General features: G+C 52.3%; 7 protein-coding genes across 7 annotated transcripts; 3 read left to right on the top strand and 4 right to left on the bottom strand.

Moving 5' to 3' along the window:
• Positions 1-154: 154 nt before the first annotated feature.
• On the bottom strand, positions 155-1,160 carry LRP88_03380 (PQ loop repeat-domain-containing protein; the record flags this gene model as incomplete). Its single annotated transcript, XM_083240001.1, has 3 exons — positions 155-736; positions 788-991; positions 1,116-1,160. 3 exons carry the CDS (start codon positions 1,158-1,160, stop codon positions 155-157), a joined length of 831 nt encoding a protein of 276 aa, XP_083105131.1.
• An 881-nt stretch (positions 1,161-2,041) lies between these two features.
• LRP88_03379 (uncharacterized protein) lies at positions 2,042-3,386 on the top strand (the record flags this gene model as incomplete). The annotated part of the gene is made up of 2 exons (XM_083240000.1): positions 2,042-2,210; positions 2,260-3,386. The coding sequence occupies 2 exons, from the start codon at positions 2,042-2,044 to the stop codon at positions 3,384-3,386; spliced, it is 1,296 nt and encodes a 431-aa protein (XP_083105130.1).
• A 2,972-nt stretch (positions 3,387-6,358) lies between these two features.
• Positions 6,359-7,399, top strand: LRP88_03378 (GNAT family N-acetyltransferase; the record flags this gene model as incomplete). The annotated part of the gene is made up of 2 exons (XM_083239999.1): positions 6,359-6,749; positions 6,801-7,399. The coding sequence occupies 2 exons, from the start codon at positions 6,359-6,361 to the stop codon at positions 7,397-7,399; spliced, it is 990 nt and encodes a 329-aa protein (XP_083105129.1).
• A 597-nt stretch (positions 7,400-7,996) lies between these two features.
• Positions 7,997-9,434, top strand: LRP88_03377 (NAD(P)/FAD-dependent oxidoreductase; the record flags this gene model as incomplete). The annotated part of the gene is made up of 3 exons (XM_083239998.1): positions 7,997-8,827; positions 8,876-9,178; positions 9,228-9,434. The coding sequence occupies 3 exons, from the start codon at positions 7,997-7,999 to the stop codon at positions 9,432-9,434; spliced, it is 1,341 nt and encodes a 446-aa protein (XP_083105128.1).
• A 482-nt stretch (positions 9,435-9,916) lies between these two features.
• Positions 9,917-11,102, bottom strand: LRP88_03376 (uncharacterized protein; the record flags this gene model as incomplete). The annotated part of the gene is made up of 4 exons (XM_083239997.1): positions 9,917-10,022; positions 10,075-10,670; positions 10,719-11,010; positions 11,059-11,102. The coding sequence occupies 4 exons, from the start codon at positions 11,100-11,102 to the stop codon at positions 9,917-9,919; spliced, it is 1,038 nt and encodes a 345-aa protein (XP_083105127.1).
• A 279-nt stretch (positions 11,103-11,381) lies between these two features.
• LRP88_03375 (uncharacterized protein) lies at positions 11,382-12,532 on the bottom strand (the record flags this gene model as incomplete). Its single annotated transcript, XM_083239996.1, has 2 exons — positions 11,382-11,673; positions 11,724-12,532. The coding sequence occupies 2 exons, from the start codon at positions 12,530-12,532 to the stop codon at positions 11,382-11,384; spliced, it is 1,101 nt and encodes a 366-aa protein (XP_083105126.1).
• Positions 12,533-12,751: 219 nt separating this feature from the next.
• On the bottom strand, positions 12,752-14,800 carry LRP88_03374 (transcription factor domain-containing protein; the record flags this gene model as incomplete). The annotated part of the gene is made up of 1 exon (XM_083239995.1): positions 12,752-14,800. One exon carries the CDS (start codon positions 14,798-14,800, stop codon positions 12,752-12,754), a length of 2,049 nt encoding a protein of 682 aa, XP_083105125.1.
• Positions 14,801-15,996: the final 1,196 nt, after the last annotated feature.

Below are 15,996 nucleotides of genomic sequence, written 5' to 3'. Positions count from 1 at the left end.
GCTTCACATTCCTGCCCTGAGTGCCAAGTCTTGGTGGCCTTCTCTGAAGCCGGAAGGAAAAGTAGGATGCTCAAATTCTGTTCATCTTGCGAAACGTGAGAATGGATAGTCTATCGTGAATCGGTTGAAACTCCTTTTCTGCCCTTGATGGACATCACTCCACATCCTGTGGATCACGGCCCTGCGCATTGCGAGCCCTGAGTCCCGAGTTCCCAGACGCAGTGCGGAAAACAGAACTCGATGAAGGATTCTCATGAAGCGTGATGCCATTCTCTCCTTCACGAGATCCTCCGCTTGACTGGCACTCTTGCCCAACGACCCTCTTGGACTCCCTGGTCGACCACCTCTTCTTGATCCACGGGAGGAAGTTGTAGTACCCTCCGCAAGCAAAGACACCACACCAGAGAACAAATTCTGTCGCATAGATGACGATTCCGAGGTAATCGAGTTCCGGCTGGAAGAATACAGACGCGAGGGAAAAGACATCGCCAGCTGCGTCAATGGCCACGAATAGGAACGAGATGCCGCGCACTGTTCGGTGAATCCAAATGTCCCAGTAGTGACGTAGCACGCCCGCCGCGAGAAGGGCTGCGGAGAGAGAAGCCATGAGGATCATGGGCCATTCAATGTCTTTGGACTCGGGTATGCGGAGGGCAATGATTAAGCCTGCTTGAATGCCCCCCATGACTGCTGCAATTGGGAGGACGACGAGGAGTGATCTATAGACCGTCCATTTCTGATCATAGTCAGTTTCCTACTTGAAAAGTTATTTGGATTATTTTCTTACTCTCTCATAGTAGTAGCATTGAATCCAAGTGACCAGACTCAAAAGCGTCAAGATCTGGGGCTGGATGCGCAGGGCGATATTGTACTCCTTGACAATGTTGTAGACACCAAGAGGAACACCTGCCCAGGCCCAGAGCATCATCATAGATGGCTGCAGACCAGTCGCATTGTGTCGACGATAATTAACGACAATTTGAGGAATCAACTAGAAGTTGGGTCCGTTAACCAATGTTTACTCTCATGTTGTCTCATGACAAACCTGGATCGACCAGCAGACCTGCGCGACGTTAGCAACGATCCTCAACAGCAGGGAAAGGAGAGTATCTTACGGCCCCTAGAGTGCCTAGCACATTAGCAGCGACAGGAACATCCATTTTTGCCTTTACAATATTGATTGTAGCAAAGAGGAAGGACCTAAGCTCAGTCGCGAGATAAAGATCACGTTCAAGGATTCGGAGCTCCGAACCGGAGAAGCGAGATGGGCAAAATGAGCGCGCCAAGAAATGTTAGGCCGTACTAATAAAATAGGTGGCAGGCTTAACATCTAGCTCCAACGTCCGCTATCGGGACCTGGGAAGATTGAAAAGAGCATCATGTGATGGAAATAATACGGAATAAACCTTATCATAGAGTGAATCATAATTCTGTAATACTGGATTGAACTGGTTGACGCGATCTTCGGTGATGGGTTGGTTCTTGCAACACCAAGCAAGGCACATCACGCACCTCTCTTCGTTAATACACTTTAGGTAGACCTGTTAATCAAATTAGCATGGCATTTTAGAAGGCAAAATGTTATGGGCTGTGTCTGGGCTGTGCTCAGGCATTAAACATGCCTTGCAGGGCATTCCATCCTCCCAGGTGCCGAGTTTGCCGGGCGCTGTGCAGGATTCTGTGAACTCGACCAAATCGCTGTATGCTGAATACAATATGATGTGTGTATTTCTTGGCTTAATAAATAGTAATTATTGACTCCTTCTGCAAGGAACTCGTGCCATTCGCGTGGACCTCTGTGACGCCAATTCCTACCATGAAACTGACCTCATCCTTCCAGAACTTGCGGCAAACAGCCTTGGACGAAATACGGCCTCAACGAGGCGCAGTTGTTTCAACTCCATGAATCGCATTCGCGTACGGATCGACGGATCCGAAACCCTGTTCACGTCAACGCAATGTGGAGCAACACCACGACTATAACTACACGCTCTCGCGGACTTGTCTTGAGCTGAAATCTTGGCATCAACATTGAGCAAATATGGAATGCAAATTACTTCACCTTCTCGCGATACTGGGCTTGTTCGTTTTCCCTGCGGCTATTGGCTGGTTCAGTGTCCTCTCTTGGGCTGAAACCGTCTCTGTTGCTAGGGACGCATGGGGGTTACTCTCCTGGTACAATGTGCCCTTCTATCATCAAGATACAACTGGTAAGTAAACAAGATGTTGTGATAGGAGGCCATGTATTAATGTGCCTAGATGCTTCGCCCGAGCAGCCCAGACACTCAGTCAAGGAGTATGTGAATTCGATCCTCGGGTCACACAACCCTCCAGTCCCACGGCTCGAGTGCCCAGCACCAGATGCTGAACGATACATTCCCATTCGGCAGCCTGCCTCTGCAGTGCCAGGAATCGACTACATCTTTGCCGTACGGGTGGTGAAAAACCGGGACCAGCTGCCCACACTCCTCGGCGCCGTTCTCAGTGCCATGTACCACCTAGGACCATACCGTTGCGCCTTGACAATTATTAGCAGCCGCTGGAGCCCCGAGATGAACGATATTCTAAAAGAATTGCGTCTTGGGCTCGAACACCTAGGTGCAGTCTACAACTACACCTCGTTCGCCTACGGCCCTCGTGTTTATAAACATCGCAATCAGGCGATAGGCGCTGTACGTCATGCCAAGAAAGAGGTGTCAGAAGACGCGACGATTGTCTTCCTGGACGACGTGGACATTTGTAGCGAGGATATTCTTGAGTTGATTCTCCAACGGGAGAATCTGGGAGCCGACATGACATGCGGCATGCAATGGACTCTCCACAAATCCAGCGATACTCCCTTGTTGAAGAACGACGCAACTTGTCGAGATATGCAGGGGGACAAGTTTGGTCACGTCGCGCCTGAGAAGTGGACCCAGGGGACGGATGTTAAGGAATACTTCTGGAAATCCTCCAAAGACCAGGCTCGGTTTGACGAGAAGCGGCCCTTCCAGGTGTTTTCCTGCTGGGGTGGTGCAGCAGCCTTCGCGGCCTCTACCTTCACGAGACTCGAGCAGACGTTTAGATTGCCGGTAGAGGGAGCAGAGTGCACTCAGCCGGACACGAGGCTATTCTGCAAAGACATGTGGTCCCACGGTCGAGGAAAGATTGCAGTCGTCCCCAGCGTCAATGTTGCCAGACGCCAGGACGACGACTTCAATGTCAAGAAGAGCATAGGTTTCGCTGCAGATCTGGTACGGGGGCAGGACCCCAAGGGGGATCGGATAGTCTGGGCGAAGGAGCCGCCCAAGGAGGTGCTTTGCTCCAAGAATAGGTGGGAGGCGTGGGATGCTGGTTTGCCTTTGGATGATCCGTGGGATTATGAGCTGCAAGAGGAGGTTTCATGATTTGAGAAGAGTGAATGGAAGGGTTGAAGTGTACTTGTTAGGATTAAGAAGAATGCCAGAGCTTCTAGATTAAAGTGTATGATGAACGGGCTATTTCTAGAGTATGATCATACATGTGAAGTAGCCTCAAGCCTTGTCTTCACTTAACCCCCCAGAACCCCCTATGACCCTTCGACGAGATCTACCTCGAAACATTTCTTTCGGCTGAATTAAAGGGACCGCTGCATTAAATACCCGTTAACCAGCACCATAGTTGCCGAGTCTTGGCCAACCGCTTCTAAAGCCGACGCGCGTCCTTACTCCACTGCCTACGATCTTTGAATACCACGTTGGTTAGCCGACTTGTTGGACCTCCCTTGTCTCCACGCGGCACTGGTCCCTGCGGCTTAAAACTAGATCTGGGGTAAACAACTACATTCGATGAATGTTAGATTGATTGGAAGTTCCCTCGGTTCCTTAGTTTGGGGCCAGGGTTGACATCGACGTTGGCGACAGGGGCAAATCGCGGCGGGTATTTCTGGGGTAGTATAAGCCTTGACATGATTTATGGGGTAGCTTCAAGCCTTGTACTCATATCAGTTGATCATAGGCCGAGTTCTTTTTGCTGTCACGCCTTATTGCTATGCTGGCTTGTATCATGCCAGGTTTGCATTGGGAGGGAACTGAGTACGCAGGTGAAGAGACAAGACAAGACACCCACGAGACGACGTGTAGCCCTGGCTCCTTTGACATACATTGAAAGAGATACCTTGGGAAAATAGAATACTTTAAATCTCTTTTGTTTATTATTTTACTGTTGCTATTGCACCTTTATAGTCACACTCAGGGAGGATACACTGGTTGATGCCACTACATTGGCGTTTTTCTTGACCTGCGTGCAAAGCGAAACAAACACTTTATGACAATGTACAGAAGGTCCCTGATATAATATCGTTGTCATGCCATCTAATCCCTCATATGATGCGGTGGCTTCTTGTCCGCGGTGTCTTTCCGGATTGGCAAAGACCAGGGTCAAGCAGTGTCCGAAGTCGGTCTTCTCCCGTTTTAAACAACGAGTGTAAGAACTAGCAGGATGGAGGCTATAGCGTATGTGGAGGGGTATATCAGCTAGATTTGTGTGATTGTGTGATGCAACTTGCCTCTCTGTTCGGGCCTGTGTCCAGCGAGCGTACTGGCATAGAAGGAGATCCAGGTCCAACGCAAGACCTCCTTAGAATACAGACCGCGGCTGAAAGAAGAGTATGAACATGCTCAATAAGATGATGGGAATAAGACCATGGAACTGGAGCATGTCTCCCGGCAAACCTATCCTTCACCTCCAAGACACCATTAAGGTATAGTCATTACCACCCCACGCCCGTTCAACAAGGGTCCAAAAGCCAAGGCCTCGGCTGAACCGCTCTTGCACAGACATGGATGCTAACGAGTTTCCTCTTGAAGATAAGCGGGCCGTCGTGGCGTGACGGCGGACGGACTGCACCCGTAGATCGGGAAGTGGTCTTGGCCATCTCCAAGGTTGCTCTTTTGCATCACTAGGTGCGTTATAAAACGTTGAGGTGTGGTTCTGCCTGGCTTGGCGGATGGTTGAACTCATGGGTCAGGGCTGGGCCAGGGACATGTGGGATATGTTGGCTATAGCCAAGTCGCTGGGTTAGTTCACAGATATATCTTCGGCTTTGACCGAGCGGTCGCTCTTCTTGAGCTGGCAGGCCTGGTTCGTAGAGAAACAGCGAGCAAAGGTGAGAGGACAGATCTCTAACAAGCATCCGAATCGTAGAGTATTTGACAACAATGACATGAGAAACTACGAGGGTCCAAGATGGGAATTCGCCTAATTACCTTCTTGGACTAGACAACTCCGGTTCGTCGTAACCGAGAGCGGAACCCATACAAAAAGTTGTTCCGCGGCTCCGGTCCATCCTTATTAGTGCACCTATTTCGTCTCCAACGGACTTTGAGCGGACTTTTTGATCTGATAAGTCAAGAACCAAAGGTGGCAATGACCTTGTTCCCTGCCACTGACCAGAATAAGTTAAAGATCTGAGGCTCAGGACAGCTTGGGAAACCCGTGTGCGCGGTACCATCTCGCAGCTGAACACACTATTATGACAAGGAAACCACCTGTTGGAGGACAAAGCGCTTATCTGATCCGAGACTGCAGTGCTGAACCATGCTAGTCCTCCACAGCTCAGTACCTGAGTGAAGGAATTTCTCTCCCACCTGAAAAAAAAAGGACCTGCCAAGAACGGTCTACTGTTGTAAGCTCATGTGTTCGTTCCCCCTCGGACCCCTGGTCGCCAAGGGCGCGCTAGACTTCGGATCAGATAACTTTAACACGAGGAGTGCAGACATGGTGTAAGTGGAGGGCGGGAGGCAGATGGTAAGTTGACGGGCAGTCTAGACCATTAACTGACATGTTTGTCTGCAATAGTTCTTGAGCGATTAATGGCGAGGTTTGGTAGGTGACAAGTTAACTGGAGTATCTGGCTCGAGTATCTGACCGGACTCTCGGCCTCTCTGTTCATGTCGCCCACGATGGATACATGCCTGAATGTATACCTCCCCGAGCTAGCTTCGCCCAGAACGAGGGGCCACACCAGTTCAGTTCAACCCTGTCGTCCAAGTGGCGACACCCTCAGCACCCAGTTCGAGCTGAGTCTTTGCCAAGGTCATCGGCAGACACGCCTCGGCCCACGGCGGGTACGCATGTGGTTGAGGACGGGGGACCTTTGCCCTACCAGCAAGGGTACCTGCGAAATTCAGCTCCGGAGATGCTGGTGGCTCGATGGCAAGATCGGATTGGGCTGGCCGATGGAGACGAGAGGAGGGGTTTATAACTGTCCCTTCAGCCTCTTGATCTCGAACCGTTTTTGATCATCCAAGCTTCTTTATACCCAGTTTCTTTGTCAAGATAACCACTTGGCCATCTCTTCTTTCTCATTACACCTAATTCATCTTCATCGGTCGTCAAGATGGTTCTGGCAGTGACCCCCGCGTTGATCCCGGACATCCCGGAGCTCTACGACATCTACTTCAAGGCCTTTGACAATGATGACATGGGCCGTCGAATGGTCGAGATTCTCTTCCCCCAGGGCATCACCCCCGAGTTCAAGAAGGCTCATGCCGCGGGAACGCTGGCATACTGGCACACTTCCAACACGCAGTTCACCTTCAAGTGCATCGACACCGAGACGGGCGAGATCCTCGGCATGGGTTTGGCCGATCTGGTCCTGAACCCTCCCGAGAAGAGAGAGAACCCTGGTGTGCAGTGGCTTGAGGGTAAGGAGCGTGAGAGGGCTGAGAAGATTCTCAACCCCCTTTGGGATGCTCGAGATGAGCTCATCGGCGGACAAAACCACATCTGTAAGTTGCTTGACCCTGTTACACCTTGACAAGACTGCTGACACTCGACAGACGTTCATGTCATCGCCGTCGATCCCAAGCACCAAGGCCGCAAGGCCGGCGCCCTCCTCTGCCAGTACGGCATCGAGCAAGCCGAGCGCCTCCAGATCCCCATGTACTTCGAGTCGTCCCCCACGACGCTCGGCCTCTACAAAAAGGTGGGCTTCGAGGAGCTCAAGAAGCAGGTGATTCACGCGGCCGAGGACCTGGGCACCCCCGAGGACGTGGTGGTGCCGCTGTGCATCCGCATGCCCGCCGCCGCCAACGGCATGTCGTTTGAGGAGTGGCAGGCTAAGGGGTACCCCAAGTTCGAGACGAGACCTATCGACACGAGTATCCTGGCAAAGGCTGCGAGCGCTGCTGCCGGCGGTACAGATTTGCTCGGTCTGCTTGAGAATTTGACCACGGCTTGTGGTGGAGAGAAGAACCTCATGGCTCTCGCTTCTATGGCTTCCACTATTGGTGTTGATAAACTGCCTGGGCTTCTTTCACTCATGGGAATTTCATCTCCTGAGCCTGCAGCAGCACCAGCTGCTCCCAAGGCGGAACCGGCGGTTGTCAAGCCCACAGAGACAACAGTCGAGACGACGGTCGAGGTGGCCCAGCCCTAGATTTCTTGGTAGTCAGTGCACGGATGATGGAGCAGGTTAGCAGTTTTACGAAATACCCCAAGCAGAGAAAGAAAAAAGGAACAAGGATGTTGTATAGGTAGATGTTAGCGAGAGAGAGAACAAGGGGGTGCCCGACATCGGTTAGACGGCTTGTTACCTGAAAGAAAGGTACGTACCGAACTTAATTTGCGTTATCAGATCATCAGATAAATTCGTCCCACATCGTGACTCTTGGCACACGCGACAAGAACCAAACAAGACCAAGCCCGTCAAGTAAAGAGTGTGAACCCTTGAAAGAATGTTCCGAGACATAAATCCACGTGAAAGAAGGAAAAAAAGCCGCGGAAGGCGTGTGGGCTGCTGCGGAACATTTGCGTGGGATTGAGTAGCATGACCACAAGGTACTTGACTGTTACGTATTTCCCCTTCAGCTGAAAGAGGACGCAGAGGTACTCCGTAGCTGGACTAAACCCGAGCCGATGAATAAAATGCCTTGGGACGCAACCAAAATCTCGCCCATGCTACCCTCTCACCTCTTGCATTCTTCACCTGTCTTGAAAGAGCCCAATTGAGACCTTTTGGTATACGACACTCACAATGTTGGACAAGCCTGTCCTCTTCAGCAAGGTTCTAGCCTACACCTTTGCCTTCTTCTTCCGAGAATGGCGTCGCGCCCTAGGAAGAACCACAGACGGCTGGGCCTCCAAAGTCTCTAGCAAAAAGCCCTCGGACACGCGGGACCGCAACATTGTCATCGTCGGCGCCAGCTTTGCAGGATACCAAGCCGCCAAGGTTCTCTCCATGAACCTTCCCCCCGGAACATCGTTTAGAGTGGTTGTCATTGAGCCGAACTCGCATTTCCAGTTTACTTGGGTTCTTCCGAGGTTTTGTGTCGCAAAGGGTCATGAGCACAAGGCGTTTATTCCGTATCGACAGGACCTTAAGGAGCTTCCTGAGGGTGCGCTTCATTGGGTCCAGGATCGTGTTGTTGAGGTGACAAAGACGCACGTCAAGCTTCAAGAGAGCGGCGAGGAGATTCCCTACGAGTACCTCATCGTCGCTACCGGTTCCGCCGTCAAGGACGGTCTTCCTTCGCGACCCAATGCTGCCGACAAGCTCGAGGCCATGAAGAAGATGCAGGATATGCAAAATGGTATTGAGAAGGCTACTAAGATTGTCGTCGTTGGAGGCGGTGCCGCTGGTGTTGAGCTTGCGACAGATGCCAAGTCCAAGTATCCTGACAAGACTGTCATTCTGGTGCACTCTCGAGCGGCACCTATGCATCGATTTAGCAAGACTCTTCAGGATGCTGCGGTTGAGGGCATCAACAAGCTCGGCATCGAGCTCATCCTTGAGGACCGTGTGGTCAGCGAGGAGTCGGGAACAGTCACTCTGCGATCCGGCAAGGTCATTGAGTGCGATTACTTCGTAAGTACCCATATCAACCCCCCCAAGACTTACAACTCACAACTCCAGATCAACTGCGTCGGCCAAAAACCCGCCTCAGATATCCTCAAGACCCTCGTCCCTGGCGCCATCACCGAGTCCGGCCACATCAAGGTCAAGCCCACGCTCCAGATCGCCGACGACGCCTTCCCCAACATCTACGCCTGCGGCGATGTCGCGGACACCAAGACGGCCAACCCCAACGGTCGCTCGGCGAACCGTCAGGCTGATGTGGCGGCTGATAATGTGCTTCAAGCTCTGCGCGGAAAGAAGCCTAGCTACACTTTTACAAACTACTGGGCTGATGGCATCATCAAGTTAACACTGGGCATTGTAAGTATCCCATTACTATCTTAGTGGTATAGAGTTAACACGGGATCAGGACAAGTCTGTCACGTATCTCAGCGACGGAAACAAACAGCTCCTCTGGGAGGCTGAGGAGAAGGACGAGGCGCTCATGGCCGCCGACTGCTGGCGAAAGTTTGGAGCCACGCCTTTCGAGGATGACTACATGCCTAAGGATGCAACCCCCGAGGCTGCTACTCCTGAAGCTGCTACCCCCAAGGCCGCGGATAAGGAGCAAGTTTAGGAGATATACCCGTTCTGTAGATGTTGATTGTTGAGGATAATATTATACCATTTCATTCTGTCGCACGAGATTCAGCATCTGTATTGAACCTACAAGCACAAAGACGTTATTCTGACATACATCACCTGTAGTAATCTTCTCGAATTGGTCTGTACTGGATGACCAATGTACAACTTCTGACAGGACCATCATCTCGCCATCCCGCACTCATGACAGCCTCAACAACCCCTCTAGGCATGAACCACCATCCCAATAAGGATAGTCACCCCTAAAAGGAACAGTTAGAGAAGAAATAACCTCAACACGGACCCCAGATTATATCGCATCGGGCTAATCGTGTGCAGGAAACCCTTGCCCCAGACTGTGGGGGTGGCGTGAACAGTCGAAGGATGGCATGTTTTGAACTTTCAGCTCGGTTAAGGCTGTCGAGATAGACGAGAATATTGACAAGCTGTTTCTATCAAGTACATGCATAGGTCGGTCTATTCGAATTTACGGAATACCTCTTCGATCCAGACTCTCCAGTCATGGTCCGTTTTCTCGGGCTTCCACCCCAGCTCATACGCCCTGTTGGGTACTGTCTTGTTCCTGTACCAGCATCAGCAACTTGCGATCCAAGACATGCCATGAGCCGACAAACCTCATGTAGAAACATAGTTTCGTAATGTCTTTGTCACCATTCGTCGATTCCTCCCACCGTTGTGCAGCCTCTTCTACTGTGATGGATCGTGGGTCGGCAGACTTGAGTACACCCCTGGAAACACCGACCTCTCCGATGAGTTTCGCGACGTCGAACCAGCTATGGTATCCCGTTTCCGTAAATAACAGTCCATCTTTTCTAGAGGGCACGTCCTCATCTCGTAGGATCCGCAATATCATGACTTTGTACAGCTCAGCAAGGTCCGTAATGTGTACATGTCCCGCTCCCCCGAGCCCATCGTCAATGTACTCAGGATACCCCACGTCGATGGCATTCTTGACTAGGTCCAAGAGCTGCGGCGTATGCTGGTTGAATAGGCCTGTTCCTTGGCCGTAAATATCGGGTGGAAGGAGGATATGGGCTTCCACGCCTTGGCGTTCTGCGGCTGTGATGACTCCGAGCAACGTGGTTCGTTGTGAGAATGGTGACTCTTCTTCCAGCTTCCTCAAATGATCCAGGAGACTATCTTCTTTGAACTCGGTTAAGCTTGTCTCGCGTGTTAGTTCCGGGCCTGCAAGGTTCCAAGTCCCAGATGTCTGTTATCAGAGTCAGCCTCACGCAACTCTTAAAAGACACCATCTCACATGAATGTAGTGGACCTTGCCACCTTTCTGTGTCTTTCTCTGACCCAGTCCCTCGATCAACGCCAAAGCAGACCCAAGATGAAACCCCGAAGCAGCATGGATCACCACGTCGTGCTCAGCGGCAACACGCTTCAAATGCTCTGAGTCGTCCAAATCTCGAAAGATGGACGTTTTGATGCCCTGAGACGCAAGAATGTCTGCTTGGTCCTTCTTTCGGACCAGTGCTGTGACAGCCGATAATTGAATGGGGACGTTTGTAGACTTCAAGAGCGTTGTCAGGACTGAACCACCTCTGGGTTCATGGTCAGTCATCCATACTCATGCAATACCAAAGCCTTACACATAGCCAGTCGCGCCGGTGACGAGTATCCTGCGTTGAGCCATTGCTTCGAGGCCGTCAAACGGTCGTTGTGCAAGCAGGATGTGAGTCAACACTTTGAGATTTTGTATTAGCTGCGAAACCCCGCACACGGTGGAATTCATTCCGCTGATGACTGGAAGACGGGAGCATGATAATGTGTCAACCGTCATGCTAGGATAGGATCTAATGTGACTACAGCCAACACAATGTATTCAAACTCGGATATTGTATTACTGCGAGCGAGAACAATCCGGTCCCTGTACCAACGCCTCATCCTTCTGGACGTATCCTTTTGTTGCCCTTTAAAAAGTCGTCTGTAGCTTCGGGTAGTCCTTAGCCTGCGCATGCAGGTCTGCAAAGATGGCAGCCGACTCGTCTTCTGCCAGGTCCTTCATACGCTCAAAATCATCCTCCTCGAGGTTCTCGAGCACCGTCTTTGGGTCTTCCTTGCCCTTCTCCTCGTCCTCCTTCTGTGGCTCAACGGCCTTTTTGATACCCGATGATTCCCCAATGAGTAGAATCTGGGTATTGACATAGTCCAAGTGAGCTGGCTTCGAGGGCATCCAGCGGAGAGTTCGGAACTCGTCAATGATTCTAGAAACTCGTCAGCATGAGCTTTTCTGTTTGGCAGAGGTCTTGCTCACTCTTTTGGAAAATCAGGCCCTTCAGGCAGCTGCGTATTCGCAGGTCCAGAATGCTGGGGGTTCTTGGTACTGATGATGAAGCTTCCCTCTTTCTTAAGGCCCAACTCTTCCTGCACTTCATCCAACTTCTCGGGGAGCGTCAAGAGATAGGCCAGGTGGCTATCTTTACCCGTCGACGTAATGGCATAAACGCCCTCGCCGACTGGCGTGGCAGCCGGAGTGCGACGCGTCCCAGCCGTCTTCGTGTCATACTCGGACGCCGCAAGAAACTCCTTCTTGATCTCGTCGTAAGAGGCGCCCGACTTTTCAACAAACACCATGAAGCGGTCTTTGCCGCTCACAGGGAGTGTCTTCTTGGGAAGGGCGAGCAATCGAGTGTTCGCAACGTCGGCGAGGGCCCCCTCACCTAATCGAGCATCCTTCGCGATAGGGCGCAACAGGATGTGCGAACGCGCAATGTCCTGAACGCTCTCCGGGTCTTCAATGTTTACGCGGCCGCGCATAAAGAAGTAGATGATGCCTTTCTCGAGGATGTTGGACGGGACATTGGGTTCCTCGGCAGGCTGAACAGCGCCTTTGGCATCCGTCTCCTCCTTCTCGCTGGCCTTGGTCTTCTCTTCATTCTTCTCCTCAGGTTTGCCGTCTGCGTGTTTCGATGTGACACCTACATCTTCGAGGGTCTTTTGCTCTTCGGTCTTTGGGCGCTTTGCATCGGGCGACTCATGCTGTATCTGATGCTTCTCCCCGGCCGATGCCTGATTCTCTCCACTGCCGTTCTCTTGCGGAACCTTGGGATCGGAGTCGGCCATTTTCGATAATTGACAGAATAAGATTGGCACAATCAGAAGAGAAGTTGCTGGAGGCTTGTTTAAGGTCGGGAGGAGTTGTCTTGGACGCGTCGCGTAAGTTGTCGCACAGGTGATGTCATAGACCTCTCATTCCCAGCCGCGTCTCGTTCGTGTCTATGAGCCACACTAGCCGGATGCATATGTCATCAACTTCTCATCATCAAGCTGTGGCTGGCTAGTTCAGGGGATGGCATCTGGATTGGCCTTGACCATGCCAAGGCCACCGATATCACGCTCCAGCAACCGCAACGCCTCTCGAGCAAAAGGAGCAGCGGCCCCGCGAACCCTCAAAGCCCACCTCAACTCTTCGACTCGGGCTGCGCACCAAGCCATCTCGTCAAATGAGTCTGCCGTCGCCCACAAGAGTCCCGCCATAGATCCAATCTCGGCTGCTTGATATGCTGCGGCACTACCCCAGAATGCGGCAGTATGCTCTGGCCGAAGAGATCCAAGTAACTCAATTGCCGACTGTAGCTTCGCCCGGGCAGTCGATCTCAAAACTTCGTAGAGCGATCCAGGTGTATCGGGGGTCATGATGCGTACAAGAGCCCGGTGTAGCGCAATCTCGACAGCAGCATGCGCCAGGTGAAGAGCACCGTTAGCACAAAGCTCCCTAAGCTTTGTGCTTTGAAGTTGAAGCCTATGAGGAAGATTCGCGTGCCATTCACGAAGGCGAAAGACCAGAGGTTTTGCCCGCTCAACAGCGGCAACCACCCCCATCTGATCCAAAGTCCCTCCCGTGCGAGTAGCCGCGGCGCTGTAGAATGTCCGGATCACATCGCTTAGGATCTGCGTTAGCTCGATATGGCGCATAAATAAGTCCCATCCAACAATAATTGGCGAAGTGTGGTCCCGGTTGGCCTCTGGGTCTATCGCGCCCAGCTCGGGGTAATCAGATACAGTGCAGAGACGAACGTCCCAGTCACTGTCCTGGATGAGAAAGGGCCGTCCATGAATACACGCTCCCCAGCGGTCCTGCATGTACAGGGCCCAGGCCAGTCTCCTTCGAAGTCCAACCTCCCACGCAGGAATGGCCCAGGCACTGCAGTCGATATGGATGCCTAGATCCTGGGCCATGGCAACCAGCTGTGCCGTAAACATGCGGTTCGACATTGGGTGGGTGTGAGAGCCAGACTCGACAATCCGGCGGTTGCGTTGGAGTAGCAAGAGTCCAGCTTCAAGCGTACTAAGCTTGGGTCTGCGCATATCCTGAGCAATGGTGCGCTCGGCCAACTGCTCAAGGGCCGCAGGATCTGGGATCGACTCGACCTCACGGCCGGCAAGGGAGCTGTCATAGAGCTGCCAGTCCAGAGCCACGAGATAAACGGCAGCCAGAAGAGAGGGCGCAAAGTGTCGATGGGATAGCCGATGCTTGCTGATAAAGACATCCTTGTGCAGGATGGGAAAGCTGGGATGGACGATACGAAAGTAGAGGTCAACCAGCGTCCGACCAAGAGGGTGAACAGTAGCTTCGATGGCATCCAGGTCAGCAATCCGAGTCTGTTCAGATGCGGCGGATTCGTCAGGATGCACAAGGAATATCGTCTTGTAGTCGAGTCGTCTGGCAAACGACGACGACGCCGGAAGAGGCGGAGGATCCTGGTTCATGAGGTTTGGGCGATGTAGGTCGAGCAAGACGGGGTCGCGATAGTCGGTAGGTCCAATATATTCAGCGTGAGTCTTCAAGTCCAGGCCAAGGGTGTTGCTGAGGATGGGAGGACGAGGAGCTTCAGGGGCTTCTTCCTCGACGCGTGCCATTTGCTGCGTCTGTCCCGTGGTAGGCGGTCCCTGGGCGGCAGATGTGCTCTCTACACTCGCCGGGGTAGAAGCAGCAGCATCGCCCTGGCGGCTCGAGGTAGGGGAGGCCCCTGAGTTTCCCGGTCCGCTGAAGCTGTTCTGCAGCGGTGGTGATGTCGCGTCTCCAGCATTCAACTCCTCGGTCCCATCACGAGACGCGGCCTGTCTTTCCCGTTCACGCTCCCGATTCTGGCGTCGCTGGCGAGGAGTCGGGCCTCTCAGAAAGGTACAAGGTTGGTTGTGAAAGGTGCACAGGACACATCGGAACTGACCCTCCTCCTTGACGCACCGCGTCTTGCGGACACGACAAGTATCACAAGGCCTCGAGCGCGCCGAGGCCGGCGGGCCGCCGCCGTTGCTGCTGTTGTTACCGTTCCCTGCGCCGGCGGTATTCAAACCTGGGCCGGACAGATCAGCCGGGCCGCCCTGCATGGCGAGAGGTGAATCACGATGGATGACGGGCTGGGAAAACATGTGCTGGTTACTACCATGACCCCACCCACCCCGGTAGGAAGGCGTCTGGCTAGAGTGTCACTAGGTAGATGCACAGTGATAAGAGACTCGGGCCCATCTTCCAGCTCGACTCGTGCAGATGGATGCTAAGCGGAGCCGCGGGACGGGAACATGGAACGCGATGGGAAGGTAGAGTCGTTACAACGACGACTCGAGCGAGCGCGGAGAATCTCCACGGGCGGACTTGACTTGTGCTTATCGACATGGTCCAGGTTGGGCCCATGGCACGATAAGGAATTTGATGGAGGAGGCAGGGAGCCCCACGGGGTCGGAAATACGGGGAAACGGATACACCGAGATGCTGTGGGAGGTCAATCCTCCAGCTACTTATGTAGTGACAGGTAGGTATTAGGTGTCAGATAGCGAGTTGAGGAGTTGGGGTATCTTGGTAAAATGCTCAACTCCAAGATGTCTCTGGTGATGCATGTCTAGGTACCAAGTGCAGGTCCAAAACACGCAGATCTGATGCAGGAGCGCATGTACCTCCACTCTCAGCCCAGAGACGGGGGCCAAGACAGAATGGCAAAAGCAAGGCACGTCTAACTCCTCTCAAATATCATCAGTTGTCGAGTAAAGAATATACATGAAGTACATTAAAATGATAGAAAAATGCTAAATCATAGTATAATACTTCCATCGCTACACCGAGGGAGCACAACTGAATGCCTGGACCTACGTCTTATTTTGTACAAACGCCATTACGTATAAAATCAACCAATACCTTTTCGTCTCTATATCTCATCCCCTTCGGCTATCTCCTCTCAAACCTGATACTTATACACCTCAAAAAGCCAAGCGATAACAGAGCCTCCTACTCCTCCTTCCCCTTCTTTCTAATTGACCAACGAGATCGGCTCGCCGCCGGCGAAATAAACTGACAAGGAACGATCTGAAAGCCGCAGAGTGGCCGCCGGCGAGCGTTGTGATTGGTTGCGGGGATTTCGAGGCTTCGGGTGTCACTTCCGGGGATCGCTAACATCAGCTACTTTGGACTGGATACTGAAAGTGATGTCTATCGGAGAAAACTTGGGTTAGCAAGTGAGTTGACTATTCGTTCAGAACTTGATCCACAGTGAAAGCTTCAGTCGAGTTGTTCAAGTGCTCATTAGTATTCT

Source organism: Fusarium phalaenopsidis (genome assembly GCF_050370095.1).
Source record: "Fusarium phalaenopsidis strain FUZ10S chromosome Unknown contig_32286, whole genome shotgun sequence".
NCBI lineage: Eukaryota > Fungi > Ascomycota > Sordariomycetes > Hypocreales > Nectriaceae > Fusarium > Fusarium phalaenopsidis.
This window is presented reverse-complemented; position numbering and strand designations above follow the sequence as displayed.